Source organism: Sturnira hondurensis, unplaced genomic scaffold, assembly GCF_014824575.4.
Source record: "Sturnira hondurensis isolate 20B ecotype Veracruz unplaced genomic scaffold, ASM1482457v3 Scaffold0009314, whole genome shotgun sequence".
In the NCBI taxonomy this organism is placed as follows: domain Eukaryota; kingdom Metazoa; phylum Chordata; class Mammalia; order Chiroptera; family Phyllostomidae; genus Sturnira; species Sturnira hondurensis.
This window is the reverse complement of record NW_028081945.1, coordinates 56,445-82,140: the sequence shown is the minus strand read 5'-3', so window position 1 is coordinate 82,140 and position 25,696 is coordinate 56,445. Positions and strand designations below refer to the sequence as shown.

The window sequence follows — 25,696 nt, the reverse complement described above, 5'->3', positions numbered from 1 at the left end:
CTCCCTTCCTTTTGGCTTTCATGACTTTACTCCTCCCGATTTTCTTCTACCTCTTTAGCTACTGCTTGTCAATCGCCTTTGCCTGCTCACCTTTTGACACCTAACTTTTACACATCCTATGGTTTTCACCCTTTCTTTACTCTAAAGCAGAAATTGGCACATTTTTCTTTAAATAATCATATAGTAAATTATTTTTAGGCTTTGCAAGCTGTAAGGTCTGTTAAACTAAACACCGTGACTGTAGCATGAAAGCATACACAGACAATAATTAAATTATGAGCACAGTTGTGTTCCAATAAAACTTTATTTACAAAAATAGATGAAGGACTAGGTGTGGCCTGTGGTTTGCCAGGCCATGCTCTACACTCTCCTTAGAGAAGTACTCTTTCCTGTGTCTCCAAGGGCCATCTATACATCAAATTCTTATCATGAGACCCTTCTGCCCCCAAACCTATATCCAGCTACCTAATATACACATTTAAGTATTTCAAAGACATCTCAAGTCTTAATGTAGGAATTGTGCTCTTTCTCCCCAAAGCTGGTCTCCTTCTAGTGTTTTCTCTTAGTGAAGAGGCACTGCCATTCATCAAGTTGAACAAAAACAGAAAGCAGGAGTCATCTTTGACACCTGTCCCTCTCATTCTCTAATTCTTCTGAACTGAAGGAATACCTAAAAAAGGGCAAGTCTAGAAATATGCCATTATTGGAAGCACACAGTCAAATTTAACATTTCACTAATAGAGCTAAACTTTATTTCCATGTTTATTAAATGTTTATCTTTGATGTCGAATACATATTAGAACTGACTTAACATACAACTTTGGAGAAAAGTGGACATTCTCCACTGAATGGGTTAAAAAGGAATGTAAAACTACAAAATACTTGTTTAAATGTTGAATTCTAAATTATGGCAAACAGAACAATAAATACCTTGCCATTTTTCTCTTTCTAGTTTTCCAAATTATAAAATATTTTTCAGAACAATTTATTTCAAGAAAGGAAATAAGGGATAACCACTAAAACCATTTTACTTTAAGTATAGAGTACAAATAAAAAGTCTTAACACAGAACTCCTATCTCCTACTGAAAATACAAATACATCATGATGTTACCAATTGAGGAGAATTAACTGATGTCAGCTGCAAATCTAAAGACTTAAGCAAACCCACATGCCATTTGCTTTTGTCTGGAATAGTTAGGCTGATTTAAGGGTAACACCGCAGAGTTCTATCTGATTATCTATGTTAACCATTGCTACTCAGAATGGTGATGGGCTAATACTAAGTGCTTAGGATGGAAATTCAGGATTAATCAGTTACAAGTGGCTAAGAGCTAACAGAATTAATCATTCCACCCTGCCATCTATGGCCATGTCCAAATGTACAGATTTTAGCATTCACTGAAAGTTTTAAAATAAAACTCATCTAGATACTCTGAAACTGCTGAAATTCACAGTACAAAATAATATTGTCTGTAGTATAATTCCAGTGTTTAAACAAAATCAAACTTATGGGTGGTCATCATAGGTATTATTGGTAATAAATGTATTTTCTTTTAATTCCCTATAAGTCCCTTAAGCACATTTTGTGAAGATGTGTTCTTTTTAATGCTACTTATTGTTGTTACTTAGATACATTTTAAAAAATCAGCTTAAAATTATTTTTTACCAGAAATTACAGGATGAAAACTTTTACTGAAAGAGAATAATGCTTACTATTCACAGTAAACAAGTGTTTAGAACCATCTGCAAAAAAAATACCTTCTCATGTAATTGTTCAGGTCAGATGATTTATGGCTTTTCACTTTATACAATTTCACATTAAATAAGTTAAAGCTTTTCTAAATTGGCCTTCCAACCAGATTCTTAGATGAGAAAAGAAAGGACATAAGAGAGATGAACTCTGTATCAACTTAGCCTCCTCTCTTCCCTGACAACCAACATTTCTCATAAAATTCAAGGCACACTCCTGAAGGGCCAGATAATAAACATTTCAGGCTTTCTGGGCCATGTGGTCACTACTGCAACTATTCCTGCTGCTGTCTAAGAAAGCCGCCACAGACAAGATTTTACAAAAAAAAAAAAAAAAAAAAAAGCACAGTCCAAACTGGCCTGTGGGCCACAGATGTCCAACCCCCTGCCTTAGTAGACCTACATATAATGTAATCCATTATAAACCCCCCAAAACAGACACATGGTCTCCTTTCAGATGTGATGACTACTCAGAATCTGGCAGTTAATCACTCTAGAAAACTGTGAGGTTAACACTTTGAAATTTGCCAACTTTCTGCTTTTGGGGGAGATTCTTCTATTCAAACATGTCATCCTGCTTTTTCATTGGGGATCATTCATCTTCATTTAAAAACTTAATGAAATATTATTTATTAGGGGATTCAGTTTAAAATTAATAAATGATGTCCATACAATTTAATATCCAATTTAATTTTTTAAAAACTTAATGAAAAATATAACAGAATCAAAAAATTTAAAATAAGTACACTGACTACCCATTCCAGTATTAAGTCATATCAACCATTGAATAGGAAAAATAAATTCAGACGTGTAATTACTTTAAAATACACTACTTCCATTTTTGCCAGTATTTTACATTTATGTATATATTCTATAGTGGAAGCAGAAATTCTTTCTAAAAACATTATCTCCTTAAAATCTTGAGGTGCATATCATAGCCACAGGCAATATCTGACATATAAAACTGCAGTACAGGCCTTTCAGATTTGGCATTTCACTGGTACAATACAATGACCAACGTGTATAATCACTGTACAGTGCCTAGACATTCCAGTAAGAACCATTATTTTCTTTAATGTAGAATGATTAATACATATTCTACAAGGGGCAGTGATGTTAGTAATTCTACAGGGTATGTCCCGACATAATTTTCAAATTGTACATAACACAAACAACTTTGTTAAGGCCATGTTTTATTTGCTGATTAATGGACAAAAGGCAATGTAAATTATTTTCAAGTATTTTCTTGAAAGTCTGTGCTCATAAAAATCATGAAAAGTTGGAAAGTGTTAAATCACTGAAACTTTAAATATATCGTACACAATCTTGTTTGTACAAAAATACAAGTTAAATATAAACATAAAGCAATCATGATAATTTTATGCAAATCTGTTTTATGTGATCTTTAGTTAATATATAAAAATTTCTCAGTTCTGTTATGTGAGAAAAGATCAATACCAGATTAAATTACTATCTATTGGCAAAGGACTCTAAAAAGCTTGCTTTAGCATTAATCTTTTACATGGTCAAGTGCATTTCCTAATTTGAGATCACCTAAACACTGGAAAGAAAAAAAGTTAAAGGGCAGTATGTCCATAAACCAACAAATAATTTGGCTGTAATGTATCATAAAACAAAGAAACCTCACACATCTGTACAATGTGTTATGTATCACACATTCGCACACACAGGCAAGAACACACACGCAGTCAGAAAACAAAACTTAATGAGGTGCTGCTTCCAGTTCAATATTCAGCTTTGCATTTTTTCTTACTTCATCAAATGAATAGCTTTTTGTCACCTTCCCATTCTTGAAGACTGTATGGAGAAGATCCTGCACAAATATAACAATACTAAAATTTAATGATTAAACCATCAAGCAAAATACTTACTGTATGCAATGCTTGCTGAATGAGCAAATATACAGTTATGCCTCAAGTTATGAAATTGTTTTATATGCAAAGAATGCTGGTGTAGCAGGCAGAGAGCAAGGTATTATCTAAAATGGTTATGTAGAAATATTTAACTTTTATAAACAGAAATGACTGAACATTATATTCTTAGAGCAGTTTTCCTTAAAGGAAAAACCAAAACACCTAGATGACCCATCTTTTTTTCTTTTTTTCCAGGTAGAATGCGCGCTGCCCAGAACTCTGGCTGTCGCTGACAGTCACCGACAGTGCAACAAAAAACCCTGCCAGACCGTCCCTTATTCCCAGCCAACGGACTCAACGCCAGTTAAATGGATACGCCTGGGATTTAATAAATCTGTTAGTTACCGAGTTTTTTACTTAAAATAAGCAAAAAAACCAAACAAAAATAAATTCCTAAAAAATAAGAAACCAAACCTAAACAGAAACAAAAATAATTATTGATTTCTTAACTAATGTACAATGACTGATTTAAAGAGATTTTGTGTATATCCAAAAGTCACTGATACATGTAATCCAGTTGACCCCTTCAAGAGTAGCAAAGATATATTAGCAAAGATAATTTAAGAAATTAGGACTAAATTCCCTTTTGGGTCTGTTAAAGTCACTACTGTCTCACTGAAGAATTATCTGCTTCTAATTTCCCTTTGAAGAAAACGTAAGTAATCTACCAGGCTTAAGTTTTCCATCTAGTCTGACTATTGCGAAACACATGACATTACATATCGTTGTTTTTTAAATTGCACTGCTCTAGCCATAGCATTTTCTTTCATAAACTTAAATATAATCTGTTAAAATGCTTAGTTATAAATTAACTACTGCCTTAAATATTCTGGAATATCATTCACATATGCTTAATATCGATGCCTTTTTAAAATTAATAGTTATGAGTATGCCTAAAGTAACTCAGGATGGTCCTGGTAGCTACAATTAAGTGAAAGCTACTCAAAGAACTGCATAAACAAGGCTATATAAAGGGACCTAATTCTAAAATTTGTTTATAAACAATTTTTTTCATTAGAGGGAACAAAAATGTTATCTCATTAATTCTGGTTCAAAATCTTAAAATATAATAAAAGTAACAAGTAGAATATTTGAAACGGTATAATGAATCTAAAGTTATAAATGAGTGTGTTTATGTTTAATGTAAATTTTCTCTTGAGAATATATTCATGTGTAGTTTTCCTCTAAAACTGAGTAGTTTTTTCAATCAGTGGCTTCAAAAATAGAAATTTTATAACTTTTGAGTTCACCAATATAAATGTACTTTTATATGTTAAAGACCACTAGATTATACGGACTACTTCAGCATACTATAAATTTTTCCAATTTGGTTGACTTGAATCCAAAATCAGTTACGTCTAGGTTTCACCTTTTATTCCTTATGTAATCACATAGTTTTTACCTCTTACACTAATAAGGTAACATAATTTGCCTTTTTAGCCTATAGAGTTGCTGTGACAATCAAATGAGACTAAAGAAAACCATCTACACTGGATTCTGTTGTTTTTAAAAAATGAAGTTAACTTGAACAACATTTGAGAATTTGGATAGCCTTTAACTATTAAATTACCAAAGCTTACCATAATATAAACAGCTATGGGAAGTGTAAGAGCATCCTTTAAGTATTTGTAATATTCCTTCCAGAAAAAATTCACTGCTAAATGGCAAAAAAGGAAGATCAAATACAGCTTGTTGAAGCTTATTAGTCACTACCCTGCTGGTCACTATTTGGAAAAACTTTTACTTTTTTTTTTTGAATGTTATAAAATATTTCACCCAATGTATAAATAAGTCTCACATTTATGATCTAACCATTTTTTGTTTTTCATCCTAACTTGGTAGGTTAAGCCAGCTATTGTATAATTTATAAAAAACTACTTTGTCCTCCAAAAAAAATGTTCTCAAAATAATTTAAAACTAAAATACAACATAAAATCTTCCTTTTTGAACTTGGAGAGCCAAGCTATTATTGTTAAAACAAAACAAAGCAAAGCAAAACAAAACAAAACTTCATCAGCATAGATACATACATGACCATACTCCTCAAGGTCTCCTTTCCCTTCCTCCAGTGTAACAAAATTCCCTGCTGGTGTCCTATGTAAAGATAATCGGCCCTTTTTGGACCTTTTGTTGGGATCAGCAACTGGGTCCTTGAAGACATTAATCTGAAATCCAAATTCAGAAAGAGAAAAAGAAGACTAATCATAAGAAATGGTCACTTAACTCTATTTTAAAAAGCCATACATTTAATTTATGTATAAATTTTAAGGCATTTTATAGGTATAATTAAACCAATCCACATCAAGCTTCCAGAAACATAATTCTAGCCTGTTTCAGAGGACAGAGTGAGTTCTCTGTTAGGAAAAAACAAAATCTAAATCTTGGCTACCCTTTCTTACCACTGCAGAATACCAAATCCTCCTTTGTAGGAAGTCATTGCAGTTAACAGGTAATCCGTAAGGTTTATTTTACATTACAAGTTGTCTTTAAACTGATCTAAGTATAGCACAGTCATGCTAGAAAAACAATTCCAGGTCAACTCAATTCTATAATCTGTGGCTCCAGAACTAGGATTTTACTAAAGTACAGGCTTTCCTATTTCATAACCTTTCCATTTTGTTACTTAAAAGACCTAGAGAACCTAAGAGCAGAATGCTTGCTCCACAATCAGAAAGGTAGGAAGCAAAACATAGTAAGAAGCAACTAGTGATGCTTTGAAAGAAGCAGATAGGTCAATCCCAGCAATCTCCAAAGAAGGTGGAAGTGAACAAAGCAGGGCATCAAACCATGTGTTCTTAGTCAAGGATTTCCCTCCTTCACCCTTTGACCCATAGACTCTTAAGCAGGGGTGTCCAACCTTTTGGTGTCTGTGGGCCACAGTGAAGAGTTGTCTTGGGTCACGTATTACATACACAAACACTAAACTGATGAGCAAAAAAAAAAAAAAGGGTTTTAAGTAAATTTTTGGTTATTTAAATTTGAGCCACATTCATAGCCATCCTGGGCCACATGCTGCCCAAGAGCCGTGGGTTGGACACTGGATTGTATGAAGAGCTAAGAGAAGTATTGTTCAGCTGCCTAGCAGCTTGAGTTCCCCTATTCTAAGGCTATGAGCACATGATTCTGCTATCACAACTCCAACCTCACACTCCACCTTTCTACGTTAGCTGATGTTCCTAATCAACTAGGGTCAATTTTTTATTCAAAGTTATATACTATAGGAAGCAGTGGAAAAGGACTGACCTGCACTGTCTCTGAATCTCTCATCTCATTTTTCCTAGTCTCCTTTATTCTCCTAAACCATGTTATTTATTTAGTGTCTCTTTTCTTTCCTTTTTTTATGAGCCACAGTGAGTGATATCCAACAATATATTAATAGCTCAGGACCTTTTATCTTTTATAACTGTATTCTACCCAGACACACAAAGAAGATACTGACATATGAGTAAAGGTTAAAGGACATACCCCAAGGCCATTGGTTATAACGTAACTACATTTGAAGGAACAATTCAAGAGGTCTCTTGTTAATTTCTGTAGCAAAGCTCCACCAGAACCAAAAGAAACATTTTCAATACTCCATTTTTTTTGCTTCATTCCTTCTACAATCTAGAAGATTAAAAAAAATAAAACAAACACTATGTTATCTTGAAGAGAAAAACAACAACAAAAACACTAAGTAATTTGGAAGAAAAAGAAGGTAATTTCAAAGAAAAAGGTAATATGGGCCCATATGCATCAATAACCCATACTGACGAATACACCCATTCTAGAGTTGTCTTACAACATAATAAATAATAAAGTGTACACAAAATTACGTCCCACATTTTTTTTTAAAAACATGCACCCATCCCAAAAAGGGCAACCTGAAAAGGATTTTGTGTTGTCATCATAACTGTGCTTAGGATTAAAGAAATGAAAGAAATTAGAGGGGGAGAAAAAAATTGGCTGTACATAGCTAAGGTTACTGGAGTACACTTCTCTGCCTCCTGTACTTGTAGTGCAGATGGCAGCAGCACAGGCAATGAGACCTAGACATTTGTCCTGTATTACTATGTTATCTATCACACGTCATAATGCATGTCAAATGTAATGGGGCATTTAAAAAATCAACCAATATGATACTGTTGGCAAAACAATATAAAATATTCTCTCCTACATATCAGTTCAGACACTGGCAGAGTCATTTTACTCTGGCTGGAACTCCAATGCCATAAACAAAATTACGACTAGATTGAGTGGGCATTAACATTTATCACTGGACCATCTTTGGCAGAAAGATTATCAATAAGCCTCCTAGAGAGACCTGTATGAACATATAGTTCTGACAACTAAAATAGTTTTTATCAAGGGACACATAATTTAAGTTACACTGATTTATTAAGCTACATTATTACTGCCATTTATATTTCTTTTTCCTAAGTAGGACTTATTTACCCAGCATCTGTCTTATGTATCATATCCTGAATCACTTCTAAGACAGAAGGCTGTGCCCTGGCCGGCATGGCTCAGTGGACTGAGCGCTGAACTGTGAGCCAAAGGGTCTCCTCCGGTTTGATTCCCATCAGGGCTCACGCCTGAGTTGTGGGCCCAGGTCCCTGGTGGGCAGTGCAGAGAGGCAACCACACATTGATGTTTCTCTCTCTCTCTTTCTCCCTCCCTCCCCTCTCTAAAAATAAATAAATAAAATCTTTAAAAAAAAAGAAGGTTGCAAGTCAAATTTAGTAACTGTTCCTTTAATTTCATGAGAATAGTCAAAAGGAAGTCCTGGAATATCTAGTTCCTTTTTATTGAAACACATTTTCAGATTTAGAAAACCATAAGCAGGTTTAATCCCACATTAAAAAATGCAAGTTTCTTCCTAAATCCCATCTAATTCTACTACTATATGTGAGGAATCAAGATGAAAACATCCATAATTTAATTTAAAGTGATTCCTTAGCAATATATAAACTCGGTTTCATGTTGTTATTATTAAACCTGAATTCAAAAGTATTCAAAGGTCCTGGACTCAGATTTATTCTTCACTGATATAACTGCGAATACAGTATAACTAAAACAACAATAAAAACCTTATCAACAATACAAGATTAAGATGTGTTTCAAGAGTAAATTTCATGGTGGAAGAAATGTAAAGAGTAGAAAACAAAAATGGAGGAAATGAAAGGGAAACATAATTGGAGGAGGGTAAGGTGGTGAGGTTAAAACAAACAAATAAAAAACAAACAGAAAATAAGTTTCAGACCTGTCCTATGATTTTAAATATGCCTCAGAAGCATAAGAATGAGAAAATTACAAAGAAGAATAATCACCTAATGTCATATCTCTGTACTTCTGGCCCAGTGTCTTAAAGATATTCTTCCAATATAGCTGCACCAAAAGTTATATAATTCAGACAATTTTAAATTTAAAGTTTAAGTGAACTGTTCTGTTAAGAGTACAGGAAATTACAGAATTTGGGAGAAAATTATTACTTAAAAATATTTATACATACCATCAAAAGGAAATCTGACTGGACATAAACTGACAAAATTTAACTATTAGACATTACTCTTCATTTTCCTATTTATGCCCAAGGTATCTAACTGAAATGACAAGAGTCATATTATGCCATCAGTATTTAAATAAAATGTTCTTATGCTCTGGCTGGATATATCTCAGCTGTCAGAAAATTGTCCTAGTACACCAAGATTGTGGGTTCAATCCCCAATCAGGGCACATACAAGAAACAACCAATGAATACACCAATAAGTGGAACAATAAATTGGTATCTCTGTCTCTCCCCCCCCATCTCTCTAAAATCAATAAAAAGTTTTTAAATATTTTTGTTATCATATCCATACATCTCAAACATGCACTACAATCTATAATTGCTTTTACAATACATTATATTTAGATAAAAAATTAACATGTCCCTACTGTTAAGATTTACATAAATCTTCTATTTAGTCTATGGATCAAAGTTGTGAGGGTTGGGGAAATTTCCTGGAAATGTAGAGAAAAGGGTTCTTAGGGAAAAAAATAGTAGGATTGCTAAAAGGAAAGAAAAGTGTTTAAAATTTGTGGGACTTCACTTGCAAAGAAATCTTCTAACCAAAATTTGAGAGTTTGATAACATTTTAACATTTTTAATGAACCACTCCAGTAGAGAGGTCTCCCCGATAATCAAGATGACTGAATCCCTAACCAAGACACAAACAGAAAGAGAAGATATCTGTATTTTGTCCAACACAAAAGAGATTTTTTGCTTCTTTTCCTAAATAAGCAGACTGATTTTCGTACACACAAGCTTGGGCGTGTGTATGTCATAAATTTCATGTGGATGTCACAGGGAAGACTGGGAATAAGCAGCCCAATAGTGAGGCTGACAGTCAATGAAGTCAGATGTCTGAAATTAAACAGATTTTTCATTCCGTCAAAATGAAGGCATCTAATTTAGTATATATAAAAAGCAAAAGCACTACATAAATTCTTCCTTCTACTTCTAAAATCTTATTTTGATCCACTTCCAATATGAAGAAAGTAGGTTTCACTCTTTGGGTAAATCAACATGGGTACATTTGCATTACACAAATTATTCATTCTTTGATCATTCTGTTTAAGGTTTCACCAATGCCGAAGACTATTTGTGTACCTGTCTCAGTATTTGACTTCTCATTCATACTTTAAAAAAAAAAAAAGAAAAAGAAAGCTAAGAGTTTCAGTTTTTAAAGGGAAGTTCAAATACCTGATTGAACTTCCTAACTTAGAGCTCACCAGTGGAACAAAGGAGGGCAGATATAATTAGTGGGAAGAGAATGGAGCTAATGGTTTTCCTGAAAGTAGTGCACTACCCTGCCCATGTGTCTTCATCTGAAAGAAGGATCAAGGGGGTACCTACCAAACTGCCTGAAGTGTAGAAATGAGTAACAGTTTACAACTGATGCCAAGATAAGAAACCTTTGATTCAGCAGAGCTAAAAAGACAACAGCAATGACACGTGCCAGCTGAGATCTCTAAAATCAGGTCTTCCTCCTCCTCACTCCCTTTCATAGCAAAGCCCCAAATGTTCCAACCCCAATGTCTTACAGGAATTTGGGGAGTTTCCACAGTTAGGGAGAGTTGATAGAAGAAACCTCATTTTGGAACTCTAAATCCACATCACTACAGAAATCCTGTTTCTTACATTCAGTAGTTCTTACTTTTAAATGACTCTTTGGAAAACAAGCTAACTAAAATTTGAGTACTGATCTTACTCTAATCACACAAGACTCTGTCAAACAGAAAAATATTTGATAACTTGTATCATACAAGTGGATACCACTGGGGACTAGTATATATTAAAATGTCAATGGTTTATAATGGCAGAGTCCACATTATGAAATCAGTCATATCCGTAACTTTTATGGAGTATATTTTATGAAGTTATAGCTCTTCAGAAGCTTATTTGAAAACAAAAGAGGCGAAAGTTTTAACATAATACACTATTTGACTAAATCTAACAATAACAGTGATGACAGTCGAGGCTTAATTTAAAAGAGCCGACCAATCATTTTATAATTTTGAATACACACATATGAATATATGTGAGTTTCACGTGGTTAGAGTATGTGAAACTCCATTCCATTAAAACTGAACCTGTATGAGAAGTGTCAAGACTTCTTGTTTTAGCCCTGGCTGGTGTGGCTCAGCAGATTGAGTGCTAGCCTATGAACCAAAGGGTCACCAGTTTGGTTCCCAGTCAGGGCACATGCCCGAGTTGCAGGCCAGGTCCTCAGTGAGGGTGCGTGGGAGGCAACCACACACTGATGTTTCTCTCCCACCCTTCTGCTCTCTCTAAAAATAAATAAATAAATAAAATCTTTTAAAAGAAGACTTTTTGTTTTATATACAAGGAACATTCCTTGACTGGTGTTGTCTTGTTTCATAGTGATACTTCGTTAGGCTTGTCATCCAGGGTGGCCAGTGAGAACTGAGAATAGGAAATTCCCAGTGGTTTGGTTGGCACTTCTATACTTTAAGTTACTATTCATTTTTTTTAAAGATTTTATTTATTTATCTTTAGAGGGGAGGGGAAGGGAAGGAGAGAAGGAGAGAAATATCAATGTATGGTTGCCTCTTGTGAGTCCCCTGCTGGGAACTGGCCTGCAACCCATGCATGAGCCCTGAGTGGGAATCGAACCGTGATCATGTGGTTCACAGGCCCGCGCTCAATCCAATGAGCTACACCAGCCAGGGCTTAAGTTACTATTCTTTATAAAATCTAAGCAATTAACAGAAAAGGCACACACCATTATAAACACTTATGAAAAGAATCACAATTGTGCTGAAATTATAAATGTGTTGTTTATCATACTAATAAAAAAGGAGATTATGATTATTTTACTGGAACACTTAATATAAACACATACCTCTTGTAGAGTATTAATATCTACTCCATCCCCTTGAATAACTCGAAGATAAGGCGGTAGCAGCTTGTAGCCCTTTGAGTTCTCAGTAACAGGGAACTTCTTACCCAAAATATCCAAAACCTGTACAGAAAAAATACACCCAGCACAAAATAACAAAAAATGAAAAAAGAAAGTGTAAAAGCTTTCCAAAGTTACAAAAGAGACTTTGTTTTGCTAGACAATCTTGAGAATATAAAAAATAATCAATTAGTTAAAAAATTTTACCCTATGTATCTTTCAAAATTTAGTCTCAATTCCTCCTGATTTTGTTAGAAACAGGCATTCTGTTTTCTATCAAGTCACTTTAACAGTGAAGTGTCTCAAAACAGTATTTCCCCCCCTATCTTTTAAATTACATAGATTCGTAAAAAAAAAGTTTAACATTAGGAGCTTAAGACAGTAAACATAACAGTTTTAAAAGGTGTACAAAACATTACTTAACAAACTCATGATTATACTTTTGATTTGGATTTATTCTTTTTGTCCCTAATAGTTCCGTTTGGTTTAATTTTGATAAAACAAATATAAATCCATTTGAATTACAAAGTTCAGAGAACTATGATTTGCAAGACAAAGTTGGAAATGAAGTACATATAACCCAAATTCTCCGAAGTTCTCCTCAATTAAAGATGACACACAATTTTTAAACTAAACTGCCCAATATGCAAATCATACCACTCATTCATTAACTACTAAAAAGTTGTATATCAGCTGATATACCTAAACAATGATTTTAAATTTCTCAGAAAGCTTAGTCAGAGATTCAAAAGACCTATCAAACAATTTTCCTCCTCAACAACACTCCCTTTTCCTAAATAGACCGATGATTCTAACAATGAGGAAATTCCCTACTGATGCTTTTATTATTCTTAAAACTAAGTCTACACATTTTTTATTAGGTAACAGGAAAACATGAAACCTGTTAAATTTGCTAGAACTAAATCTGTTAACATTTGAGGCTAAAATAAGACTTCAAGGCTCTGGCTGGTGTGGCTCAGATGCTTGAGTGCTGGCCTGTGACACAAGAGGTTGCCGGTTTGATACCCAGTCAGGGCACGTGCCTGGGTTGCCAGCCAGGTCCCCAGTTGAAGGCAGTATGAGAGGCAACCACACATTGCTGTTTCTCTACCTCTCTTTCTCTCATTTCTCCTGTCTAAAAATAAATAAATAAAATCTTTAAAAAAAAAGACTTTAAGATTGGCCTATTACTTAACAGGATAAGAAAAGACTTCCTTGGTTCTATATCCCCCCTTTTTAAGTGGTAATTTATCATCCAATCATTAGCTGGGAAACTGTGGTAAAATGAGAAGGTGACAATGGATACTTGGCTCTTTTACATGTTGTGTGACCTTCAGCAAGTTACTTTAACCTCTTTATCTAAGTCTGTTTCTTGGTCTATAAAAAGAGAATGTAATACTTATCATACAGAGTAAATGACAGCTTAAGTAAAGCACCTAATGCAATACTTTTCTAGTAGTGAAGATCAAATAACCTGCTCTCATTTAGTGCTTTTCAAAAAAGGCAAACCAAGTCCTGAACACTAAAAATAGACAACACTGATACACTGAGGACTGAAGACCTTTAAAGAATCACTACTTGAAGAGTATTTTCAAAAGATTTTTTACCACATTACCTTGCACGTATTTCTTTTGCACTAAGAATTTCAAAAGTATAGCAATGACTAGTGATAAAGGAAAAATAAACAAACTATAAACTTGGTATAAGTAAGTCACAGGATTCCTTAAAGTGGTGATGCTATTAATTAATTTTGAAAGTAAGTAGAAAGTATCAGTAGTACTTAACTCTCTTTGACAGTTTATGTAAGTAACACATAAGTCTGGGTACCCTTTCTGTTATTATGTGTGACCTTGGGCAAATCTATTACCCTCTCCTGGCTGCAACTCTAAAATAAGGTCCAGACAGCTCTGAAATGATACATGTATAAATAAAATCAAAAGTAGTGTTGATGCAGCTGGTTGATAAGCATTTTAATAATCAAATTATGTATTAAAATTTACCTTTAATACAGTGTCAAGAGGATTTCCAGAATCGGGTCTGATTATTAGTGGTGCTTCTGTACTTCTTGATACTATTAAATGTCTTAGATCTTCACCCCATATTTTCTCACACGCATTATAAATATCATAGCTATCGCTGACCACAGATACAGGCACTGATGAAAACTGTGTTACTATATGTTCAAAAGCATCTTTTTCATGGTCTTTCCCCCAAGCTGTTATGGTACTAGAAAACAAAATGAAAATACAGATTTACTTAGGCGGACACATTACTGTTCCTGAACCATATCTTATGTTTATTATACTATAACATCAACACTTTAGAGAAAGTGAGTAACTTAGTTTAAAGAATGCACAGCAGGTTAGTTAAATAGTTGGACTAAACCAACCCTTGAATAATTATTTTAAAGACTAAAAGTAATATCTTTCCTCTCCAATAGTTAGTTTATCTTTTAAGTCATATTCAACTTTTGGGGGGTACTCATTTGAACTCAGTGAACTAAAAAGCACTTACTGAATGCAATCAATTCATTATGCCCAGATGGTAGAAAGAATGAACACATGTTGTTCGCATTATTTGCTAGGCAATGCAAAGCACTTAGCTCCCTCCTGTGAATTTTCAAAACCATATACCAATAGTAGCAGACATGTATTTGATCTTTTTTATCTTTTAAAATCTAAAACTTAAAGGCAACTACTTAACCTATACACAGATCCATACAGTCAACTAAATCTTTACTTACTATATCTTCTAATGGTAAGTCATTTATTTCATTTATAGAGTATCTACTACTAATTAATATATGCCCATGGAGTAAAAATGTTAATATTTAGTTTGTACAAAACATAATTTAGATGGGAAATAAAGTGTGAGAGTTTCTATGAAGAATGGTTACAGTGATTTTTATAATGTCCTCAATAATGGTTTTTCTTATTGAAAAGATTAATAATATGTAATTTAAGTACTTGTGGGTCTACTAATACAGAAGTAGGCAAAAGTAAGTTAATAATAATTAATATAGTAATAATAAAAGAATAAAGTGTTTTACATACTCTCAACTGTCAACCTACTTTTGCTCACCCCTGTATACAATCTTTCAAATTCTTAAATAAAATGATGAATTTTAAAATTGCCATTTCTTCATGCCAAGTAATTTTTCTTTATTCCCCAATTTTCTAGTCTTTGCCTTTACCCCACTTTCGTAAGTAAAACAATGAAAAGACAACCCATTCATGTATAGTAGAATACTACGCAGGTGTAAGTTTATCTCAAACAGTTTGAAGAGTCATACCAATTTATGTTTGGAATTGTTATTTCATTTCTACTTTTTTTCTGAAGGACTAAACAACATTTTCCGTGCTGCCAATGGCATGCTGGGGAGAGCTGAGCATGTACCATTCAGGTTTATTTACCCAGAGACACTACTCTTGTCTGAAATGGAGAAATGGCCTATTTATATAGTGAACACTCTTCTAAACAACTAGAGGCTGCCAGTAACTATGTTGGCACCATAGGCATTATGCAATAATGCAAACATCTGCAGAGTAAGGGAAAATTGAGACACGATGAAGAGAAGCCCTTTCTTCACATCAAGAATTGCTACTGTCGCCCTGGCCAGGTGGCTCAGTTGGTCAGAGTGTTGTCCAGTACATCAAAAGGTTGTTGGTTCAATCCCCAGTTGTGGGGAATACAGGAGGCAACCAATCGATGTTTCTCTCTCTCTAAAATCAATAAAAAATATATCCTAATGTGAAGATGAAAAAAAAAACAAAATTGCTACTGTCCTCTTCATCAGGGACACAATTAAGAGCAAAGACTTACAATACTGCAGAGCTTTGGAACTGAAGAAAAAAAATCCTACAGTTAGAGGTCATTGCTTATGCAGTTATGTTTTACTAGCATTGTATCAATAGTCATCTAACTCAGCTATTTGTGTTTATCATGTCTAGCAAATGTAACTGTTCATTTTCAGCCTTTATTTTATGTTTTCTCTGTGGCATTTGACTTTCCCGAAGCTTTCTCTCCCATGACTTCAGTGACACCTCCTACGTTTTGATTTTTTTGACTTCTACAGCTCCTTTTCAGTCTCCGACAGATGCTATGCTCTCTCTCCTTTCTTCAGTCTGATCAAAGGCTCTGATCTGGGCACTTGTCTCCCTTTATACACCTCCGTGAATGGAAAAACACTGTAAGCTTTTAAAAATACTGTGTGATGAGTGTTTCCAAAATGTGCACCCTAGCACAGGTTTTGCTTCTGTACTCCAGCTGCACTTTGTAGGAAGATGAGTATCTTCATCTCATTACCCCAGTCATCTCCTAAAGCACCCTGTACCTAATCCAAATGTTATACCTGTTTTTCTAGTATAGTATTTGGTATATGAAGATCATAAATATTTATTCAATGAACTTTACTTATGCTAATATTCCAATTTGCAGTACATAATTAGATACCTTTCCCAAGTCTGAGGGAAAAGTTATGTAATTGAATATTTCTAAACCCAGATTAATATATTCCTTAAGAAAATATCTAACAATGGCAGTGCTGTAAATTTTAGAGTTCTCTTATTTTAAAGTTATTTTAGATGTCAGCTCATTTATTCTCATTTATGCCAGGCTGATGTTAAAGATGTAAAATTTTTGCTCCTCCTTATTTGGCTGGATGGAGGAACTGAAAAATGGAGAGAGAAGTGATTTGCCCAAGGCCACCTGTATTCAGCTGTGAAGTTCTATTCACTATACTGGTATTTAAAAGACTTTTATATTTAAGGACATTTCAAATATTCTTAATCTATACTAAGGAGTTGAACACTTACAAATGCAGTAAATATTATGTGATTGTATAAGTAAAATGGATTTTCACCATTTTAACATGAAAGCTCTAAAGATGACACCATCTTTTTATTTTCATATTTATAGCACTGTACACAGGATGTTATTACTATGAAACAAAACAATTAGTCAAGCGTCTAATACATGGTAAGTTTTAAAAAATGTATACATATCTAAGTCTGAAATAAAAATACTGTTAACACTAAAACCATTATCTGTTAATAAATTTTCCCAGTTTTACTAGTCTTAAATGTGGCATTCAAGAAGGCCCTAATATGGCAATCCTCACAAATGTTAGCTGAATCTACTCTCTACTGAGTCCCAATACAAAATCATCAAGTTCTAGCAACTTCATCCCCCGAGCCATTGCTCATGTTTATCTGCTTCTTTCCATTCATGTTGGCCAGTTGGTTTTGAACCTTGTCACCTCTCATAACTGTTGCAATAGCTTCCTATAAAGCCTCCTACCTTTTCGTTTCTCTTTTCCAATTCAGAAGAAACCCTGCTATCAAAATAATGTTCCTAAAATATTTCTCTGACATCACTTCTTTGCTCAAACATTTCAATGCTCACTTCCATTTGAAAATCGAATTAGAATAACCTAGCATAAATTTGAGAGCCTTTCACTAATCTGTCTTCTACAGTTTACCTTACATCCCCTACAGTCTCTATGTGTTATCCGGGATTCCCTAAACACATTCAGTCTCCCCTTTCTTTCTGGCTCTTTCAGGGCAACGCCCGACACATGGCAGGCATGCAGTACACACTCATTTGGAGAATGCATTATCCCTGTGACTACCATTAGATTTTATTGTTCCTTCAGTAAGTCGATTGCACACCCTACCTCCATAAAACTCTTCTCGAGCCTGTCACTGGAATACAAACCTTCCTCCCCTGGCACCACTAGAGTACTTTAAGTGTACGCCCTTAAAAGTACTTAATCAACCGAGAAGAACATCACTACTATACTATTTTATCCTGAAGACAGTCAAATTTCTACCTATCCTTTGTAGTGCGCAGTAGATTAACTTAAATAAATGCTTAGCTTTTGCGTCATATAAAAGTGCTTAATAAATATAAATTACTTTTTATAAAAAGCTCAAGCTTTATTCTAAGCTCACTACTGGTTTTGGCACCCTGCAATAGTGTAAGTAGGACTTAATAAACCTCTCCCAAACAGTAAATAAATTCTGTTACAAGAACCAGAAACAAGGTTTGACATGATTGTTAAAAAATTTTTTTTTCTATTACCATTTATTCCACTATATCCTCTTCCACTCTCCACCCCCATCCTAGCATATCTTTTCAAAACAAGTTAACTCTAGGACCAAACCAGCTGCTGCTTAGATTACAACTGCCTTCTAGTTCAATTGGAGATAATTTAGTGAGATTAGATAAGGAAGCAAAAGAAGAATCTTAACTTTCTTCATTTCACTGAAAGGGCTTACTTGCCCATCTACAGTTGAGGGCACTAAGTCCAGATGACAATTCCTAAGGAAAAGACAGGTGAGGTCATGTAGAAGAGCAGGGAAAGGAAAAAAAGTGATCAGGTTTGAGTGGTTCTAGACTTAATTTAACAGATAAAATTTATCTGCACATTGCCATAGAGCAGCAGGGAAAGTCCTTTAAAGAAAAACCTGTAAGGGAAATATACCAGTTGAAAAAACCTCTTAAACTGTTTCCATTAGGATGGTTACAAGTTTTCTACCTCCCTGACACTAATCTTTATACAAAGTGTAAGTAATAAATTTGTATTGCTTAAGATCATGAAGAATTACTGGAGAACCCAGCTCTGTAGTTAAGCAAAATTATAACTGAATTACAAATAAATGAAGGAAAAAACTTAGTAATCATAGAAACAAATATTTAGATAGCAAGAGAATGAAAACAGAATTTTACCTGTGTTCTGCTGCAGGAACAGAATAGCCTGGAACAGGATCTTTTGTTCCATAGTATTTTTTAATTAAAGCAATCCCTGCTACTGTATCTGTTCCTTTGAAGTTAACCAAATGAGCAGACGCTCCTATGCCAGCAGTCTGGAAAATAAACCCAAAACCAAAATCCAAAAGAAGAAAAAAGAAAGACCCATACTTGGGTATAGACCATACTGCTCCCAAAGAATTAACTGTCTTCTGCTATTCTTAGAGAGATATTTAACTATTATCAGAGAAAACAGTTCCTATGACAAAGATCCAGTTTTTCTTAAGTACTTAAGAATTCAGTTGTTACCTCCTCAAAGAGAACAGTTTAACAGTGACCCACTGCCATTTCCCGTCACCCTCTTTTCCCTCACTCTGCCTAATGCTTCTCCGTAGCATTATCTGACATCCGCCATACTATGTCTGTCTGTCAGTCCATTTACCCACTCATCTGATATATAAAGGACAGAAACATTTGTTGAAGGCTTTATCTGTTCACTGAATTTCTGGAATTTCAAAATGTGGCCTATGTAGACCAACATCAATCCCATAACTTCCCAGAAAGTTTATAATGGTAAACTACTGACAATCTACATTTTACTCAATGAGGTTTACTTCAGTTTCTTACCTCTTGGGAAGAGACTCCTCTGTAGCCAAAATCATGCAACTTGTATTCCAGACCATCTAAGTTACCAGATGTTTCTAACAAATATTTGGCCAGTATTTTCTTCTGCTCTCTAGAATTTGTGGCCACGGTGATTGGATACCAGGACTGAACAAGAATGGTCTGTAGTAATAAAATTAACCACAAATATTAATACATAAAATACTGTGTTCTTTCACTATTTTTCTGAGGAAAATCCTAGCTTTCTCTGGAGGTATGTTCTGATCTTCCATACTACTGGAAATACCATTTAGACATTTCAACTGTACAACAGGATGCCATCGCAAGCATTCCAGATACAGTGCATAGCTTGGCTCTCAAATCAGTAACGTGAAGGAAGAGAACACCATGCCCTTAACAGTTGAGAACGTCACATTTCTATCCAAATCTCCAAAGAAGCAAATAATAGTTACTAAGACTATCTATGATGCAGGACTAACTTTTGAAAGTATTTTCAATCTGTCATGGACTAACAGTTTTTTTAAATACATACACACTTGGATGGTGAAGCCACTACCATAAAAGTTTCTAAATGCTTATTCTTGATTTCTGTGCTTAATATGAAGCTGCATCAAATAGTTCATGGACCAGCACTGGTCCATGGACTACACCTTGAACAGTATAGTACGGGTCTAAAGTTATCCATTTACTCCTCTAGACAGACTTGGATCTAATTTTTCCTTGGATCTAATAGGACTATTGGTAGGTTATATACTTTAATGCTTTTGCTTAGCACTAGAGAATTCTACTCACTGAGTTATGCTTTATGTCCATAGTTTTTATCAAAAGTCATATAAGAAGGCTGCATAAAACATTGCTGTATATGTTGTAAAACTGCAAGGCCACTGTCTACATGATACTTACTACCTATTATGTAAGTTCTCAAATGAGGGCATGAAAGAATAACTAGGTTTCTACTTTCTGGTAAGAACTGCACCTTGGTTTTCTATTTTACCTTTGCTGTCAGGAAACCCAAAGTAAGTCTGATATTTAATCATGGCAAATATGTTATTTATTATGGCTTGGGAATTCATACCTTCTCCATAATAGGACCGTGATTTTCTATCTTTATTTTATAAATCAAACAGTCTATATTATTAGAAGCGGTCTCAAATTTATTTCAGAAAGACCTAAGATTAACAATGCTTGAGTGCAATCAATTACTTAATGTACAAATTAGGTTTTACAAAACTAGCTTTTACTGAATACCAGTTAAGTGATCAATAAATAAAATAAGTGAAAACAAAAGATCATTTAACCTTGGATTTTCCAACTCGGTCACCTAAAAAGAAAAAACAAACTGTAGCATTAGACTCCTATGATGCCTGATTAAATATGGCTCCAAATCTTTGCAGCTCTTCTCATCAAGAGATGGAATCTGTTTCTTCATCCCTTGATTCTGTGCTGTACTTATGATTTGCTTTTAACCAAAAGAATGTGGCAGAAGTCCTACTGTATGACTTTGAAAGCTACTGTTTCAAGAGGTTTTGCAGGTCTCAGTCTCCTGGATCCTTGAGACTACAATGCTGCGAAGGAGCTAAGTTACTGAGAGAGGCCCAACAGTTCCTGCTGTCTCGGAGAGGCCCCAGACATGGACAGAGGCCATTCTAGACTACCCTGTCCTAGCTGGACCCTCAGCTGCATGCAGACAGTAAAGTCCAAGCAAGAGCAGTAGGGAATCATCTAGTCAACACAGAATCATGAGAAATAACAGCTATTTTATTTTGGGATCATTTGTTAAATAACAACAGAAAACTAGAGCAACTACTATATAATCAATTACCTTCAATCTCTAACCACTCTGTTTCTGAAATTACTTTTCTGGTTCCACTGCCACTACCCATGATTACCTACCTCTAATCTTTGGCTTTTCTGACTTCCTCTTCATACCACTGATTATCATCCTAAAGAGAAGGTTTTATTCAGGTCCTGCTATTCCTTTAAGTCCTTTAATGACTATCATCCATAGGGGAAAAAAGCCAATTCATACAGAAATTTGAGGCTTCCTATAATCTTGCCTTATTCAACCATCTAAAGGTTGATTTCCTGCTATATTTCCCACTTTAATGTTGCAGTTCCCTTTGGGCTATTTGCTATTCTAAAAATAGTTTTTAAAAATATTCTAAGAATATTGCTCAGCTATTCCTCTTCTTTATTAAAATTTGTTTATTAGATTGGCCAAAAAGTTCATTTGTTTTTTTTCCCATTTGCTGGCTGTAGTTGTGCTTAGTTGTCTTTAACTTCATTTGAAAACAATTTTGTTAGATTGTCTTGTGAAAGCTATCATATCAGCATTAAAAAATATCTTATCAAAATGGGTGAATTTTTGTATAGGCGTTTTTAATATTGAAAATGAAAGAAAATATGCAACGCTGTCAGTGTATTATACTTTATTACTTCAAGAAAGATGTAAATGCAACTGAAATGCAAAAAAGATTTGTGTAGTGTATGCAGAAGGTGCCGTGATCAATCAAACATGTCAAAAATGATTTGCAGTTTCTTGGTACTATTGATTGACATATTAGCCAAATAATTCTTTGCTGTGGGGCTGTCCTATGCACTGGAAGATGTTTAGCAGCACCCTTGGCCTCTACACATCAGAAGCCAACGGTGGGAATTAACTGACATACTCAAAATATCCAAATCAATAAAGTTATTGGTGAAAATGAAAAATGCGTCTTTTATTTTATGGAAAAAATGTAACAGACTAATATGTTTTCCAATTCAGATTCCTTAGAATTACGTATTTTTATGCTACCAATGTATCATTCTTACTTAGGTTTGTGGTCAGTTAAGAATGAATTGCTCCTCCTGCAAAAAGCCCTTAAATAAGACATATCTTGCCCTAATTCCTGTGTCCACCACTTTTTGTACATAGCTAGTACTCAATCAGTGTTCACTTGTTGAATTTAATTCAATGAACTCACACTTTAATTTAACTTAGACTGATAATATCCAGGAGTATGAAAAAGATAAAACATAACGTGAACAACTCTAGTTGAGTTATAAAGGTAGAAGATTGACCTTACCCCTCGAAAAATGCCAGGGAAGGAAGGAAATAACTATCAGACACAGTGATCCTTCACATCACCATTTCCTTTCCATAGTCCAACAAAATCAGCTTAAATTATACTCTTAATAAAATCAGTCCCCTTAAAAAAGATCACTGTAGGTGTAAGCAAGGGAAAAAAAAGGCAAGTTAGTTTGGGTTAATCCAAGGTCTAATAAAAGTAGGCCGCCTTGTTGGAAACTTTTCCAAAATAGCAATTTGCCCACACAAATCAAGATTAAATTTTTAGCTAAAAACTAAGACTAAAGTAAATAAACCTGCAAAATTCATTCAAGATGTGTTTATTCTAATGGACTGTGCAGGATGAAGAATGTTAAAGAATAAATGGTGTGATATAGCAGAAAGGGGACTGGGCCTACTCTGTTAACTACAGTCCATTCACTCAGGGCTCAATTTCTTCATCTGTAAAATGAGGGCATTTGAACGTAATGATTTTTAAAGTCATCTTTTCTTTTTAACAGTGTGAGGGTTTGTTTTTTGGTTGGAAGAGATGGGGAAGTTTAGCCTCATATGCTTGACCCCCAGCCCCTTGTAAGTCTGAGACACTACTGCAGAACCTTTAGGCTCTCTCAAAAATGTTTTGAGATTTGATGTGCAGACTAACATTTCTTCTAGCACTAATAATGAAATTGATAAAGCAATTCAATAATTTTAGTGGGTTTTAAAGGTCACTGTACGGTGAGTAACAGTATATGGTTAATGACAATTAAAGAATGGTATTAATAACTTTGAACATAAAATGGGAGAATTGGAAGGAGCACTATTTAGTATTATTATTTAAAATATTTTAAATCAAAAATTGCCTAAAGAAAATCTTCAAGTTTGTAAACAATAAGCTTATTGAATTTGGTAACAGATTTCACATTATAAGGTGGTAAATTTGGGTTGGGGATGAGTAAGAGTAAGATGAATCTCCTTTAACCCCACATAAAAACTCACGAAGCCTCTTTTAGGGACCCGGTATTGAACGTAAACACACCGTTTTATAACACATGGATGGATCAGAAACAACGATAAGGGAATGTTTTTATAGTACCATCCCCTTATAATCAAATACTTGCCAGCACAAATACTGTAACAATTACACAAAAACTAATAATAAGATACATTTTCTTTTACTTTGAGAAAGTAAAAGAAACTTTCTTTTACTTCGTAATTCAAAGTTCTAGGACAGTGGTGAACTATTCAAAATCTGCATTTTAGTTAACTGTAAATTTTTTCTGAGTTCATTAGCCTATTATTAGTTGATGGCTCATTAAGAATCTGATATGAAAGTTTGAAATTTTTTGCCAACTTAGTAAAAACTGAATTTCAAACATATTTTTGGACCACTTACTTTTTATAAATCTTTTCCAGTTTTACAAATAAACCTCAAATGTATTATTTTACAATATAACAACAAATTAGTATAAACAATAAACTAATAAGAGTCAATTCTATGTACTAAATAAATATCTCTTAAGAGAAATGTGGTATTTCTACAGTGACCTTCCAGAATATTTTCTTTTATAGAGAAAATATAAGTTAAGCTGGTATCGCTTCATGGCCTTTTGGCTAAGATCAAGTGTGAATTAAGCTATTGAGGAACTAAGTAGGTATTTAATATCAAAACTATAAGCATGTGAAAACACATGCCTTCCTAGGTGTAGATGCAAGGAAAAACAAACAAAAAGTCTTGTAATATAAACTCATATAATATAACCTCCTTTTATCCTTAGAAATTAAACAAAATAACCAGTCAGTCTTAAAATGTATTTAGATGAGAAATATCAGGAAGCAGAGTCTAGGCCCTAACTCACTAGGTAAGAATAAAGAGAGCAATTACTAAAAATTTGAACAGAATTCCTTTAGTCTAACTGGAATATAATATCCAAAAGATGTCTCAAGTTAGTAAAAATGTACCTGTGCTGTTTTTCTAATTTTTCTCCATGATAATATACATTTAAGAGTACAACAAGATGGAAGCCAACTGAGTTTTAACAGAATAATTCTTGATACTTTGATTTAGATAAAATCTCATAACATTAGACTTCACTGGAAGGAACCTTAAAAATTTTTTCATCCAACTGTCATTTTATAGATGAGGAAATTGAGGATTGGAAAGGTTTATTAAATTGTGGAAGATAATATTGCTTTATTAGCAGCATTTTTAAGACTAGAATCCCAGTTGAATGATTTTTACATCTTTAATTAATGTTAAATAAAAAAATAAAAACAAAGCAATTCACCTCAATCCAATTTGTAAGCCAATAGCACTCTGGATCTGTGTTTTCCACTGTGAAGAGAACATTTCCTCTGGGAATGACAGAGCCCTCAGGAACAGCTTTTACTTCTATTGGAAGATGCCCATCATATTTCTGTTAAGAGACAATAATGAATTTATTTCATTCAACAGATGATGTTCAGTTACCTGTTTTTATGACTCTTTATATTTTACAGTAAGCTAAACTTACTGTGATAGAAATGACAAGTGTGGATGTTATTATAATGTTAGTAATACAGTCAGAATATCCTCATCCTCTTGAAATAAAATTAGCTAAAGCAGCTTAAGCAATGATATCGATTTTTAAATTTCATGCTGTCAAAGTGCTTTGGCTATGAACATTTATCATTAGAAAATACAGATAATTTCAAACTGATTATAAAAGGTTGTTCTTCCCCAACTCTTTAAAAAAAGAGTTTATTTCCACATATTCCAAAAACAGTATGTTTCTTAAGCCATTTTCATAAAAGGCTAAAGATGGAAAAATAAAACAAAGAAACAAACGAGAGAGAGAGAGAGAGAGAGAGGATATCTCTGCCAGTAGAAGAATCTTAAATAGGTGTTCTTTTTACTCTTGGTGTAGACCTGAAACTATTTTGATAGTATACTTCCCAGAGCTCTGGCAGCTGATATCAAAAACACAATTAATTCTCTCCAAAATTACACTGAGAATACATTTACTACATGGCATGTTACTAGATATTTAACTATGCCTCCCTACTTTCAAAGCTAAAGGTTGTGGCCAACTTTTGGCTAGGAAGGCAAGTTGTTTCAAAATTCTTAATAGTTTATGTGATTTGGGACAAGGCAACTAGATACAAG

The 25,696-nt window shown here is 34.1% G+C and overlaps 1 protein-coding gene across 1 annotated transcript in view; it reads right to left on the bottom strand.

The window, feature by feature from the left end:
* Positions 1-284: 284 nt before the first annotated feature.
* NAMPT (nicotinamide phosphoribosyltransferase) overlaps positions 285-25,696 on the bottom strand; it is a 39,643-nt gene continuing 14,231 nt past the window's right edge. The window contains exons 4-11 of the mRNA XM_037057045.1: positions 24,840-24,968; positions 19,506-19,664; positions 18,858-18,994; positions 14,129-14,354; positions 12,072-12,191; positions 7,150-7,290; positions 5,715-5,849; positions 285-3,584 (exon numbers count right to left, since the gene is read on the bottom strand). Coding sequence (XP_036912940.1) covers positions 3,474-3,584; positions 5,715-5,849; positions 7,150-7,290; positions 12,072-12,191; positions 14,129-14,354; positions 18,858-18,994; positions 19,506-19,664; positions 24,840-24,968 — 1,158 coding nt within the window. The 3' untranslated portion in view covers positions 285-3,473. The remainder of the gene's footprint in view (positions 3,585-5,714; positions 5,850-7,149; positions 7,291-12,071; positions 12,192-14,128; positions 14,355-18,857; positions 18,995-19,505; positions 19,665-24,839; positions 24,969-25,696) is intronic.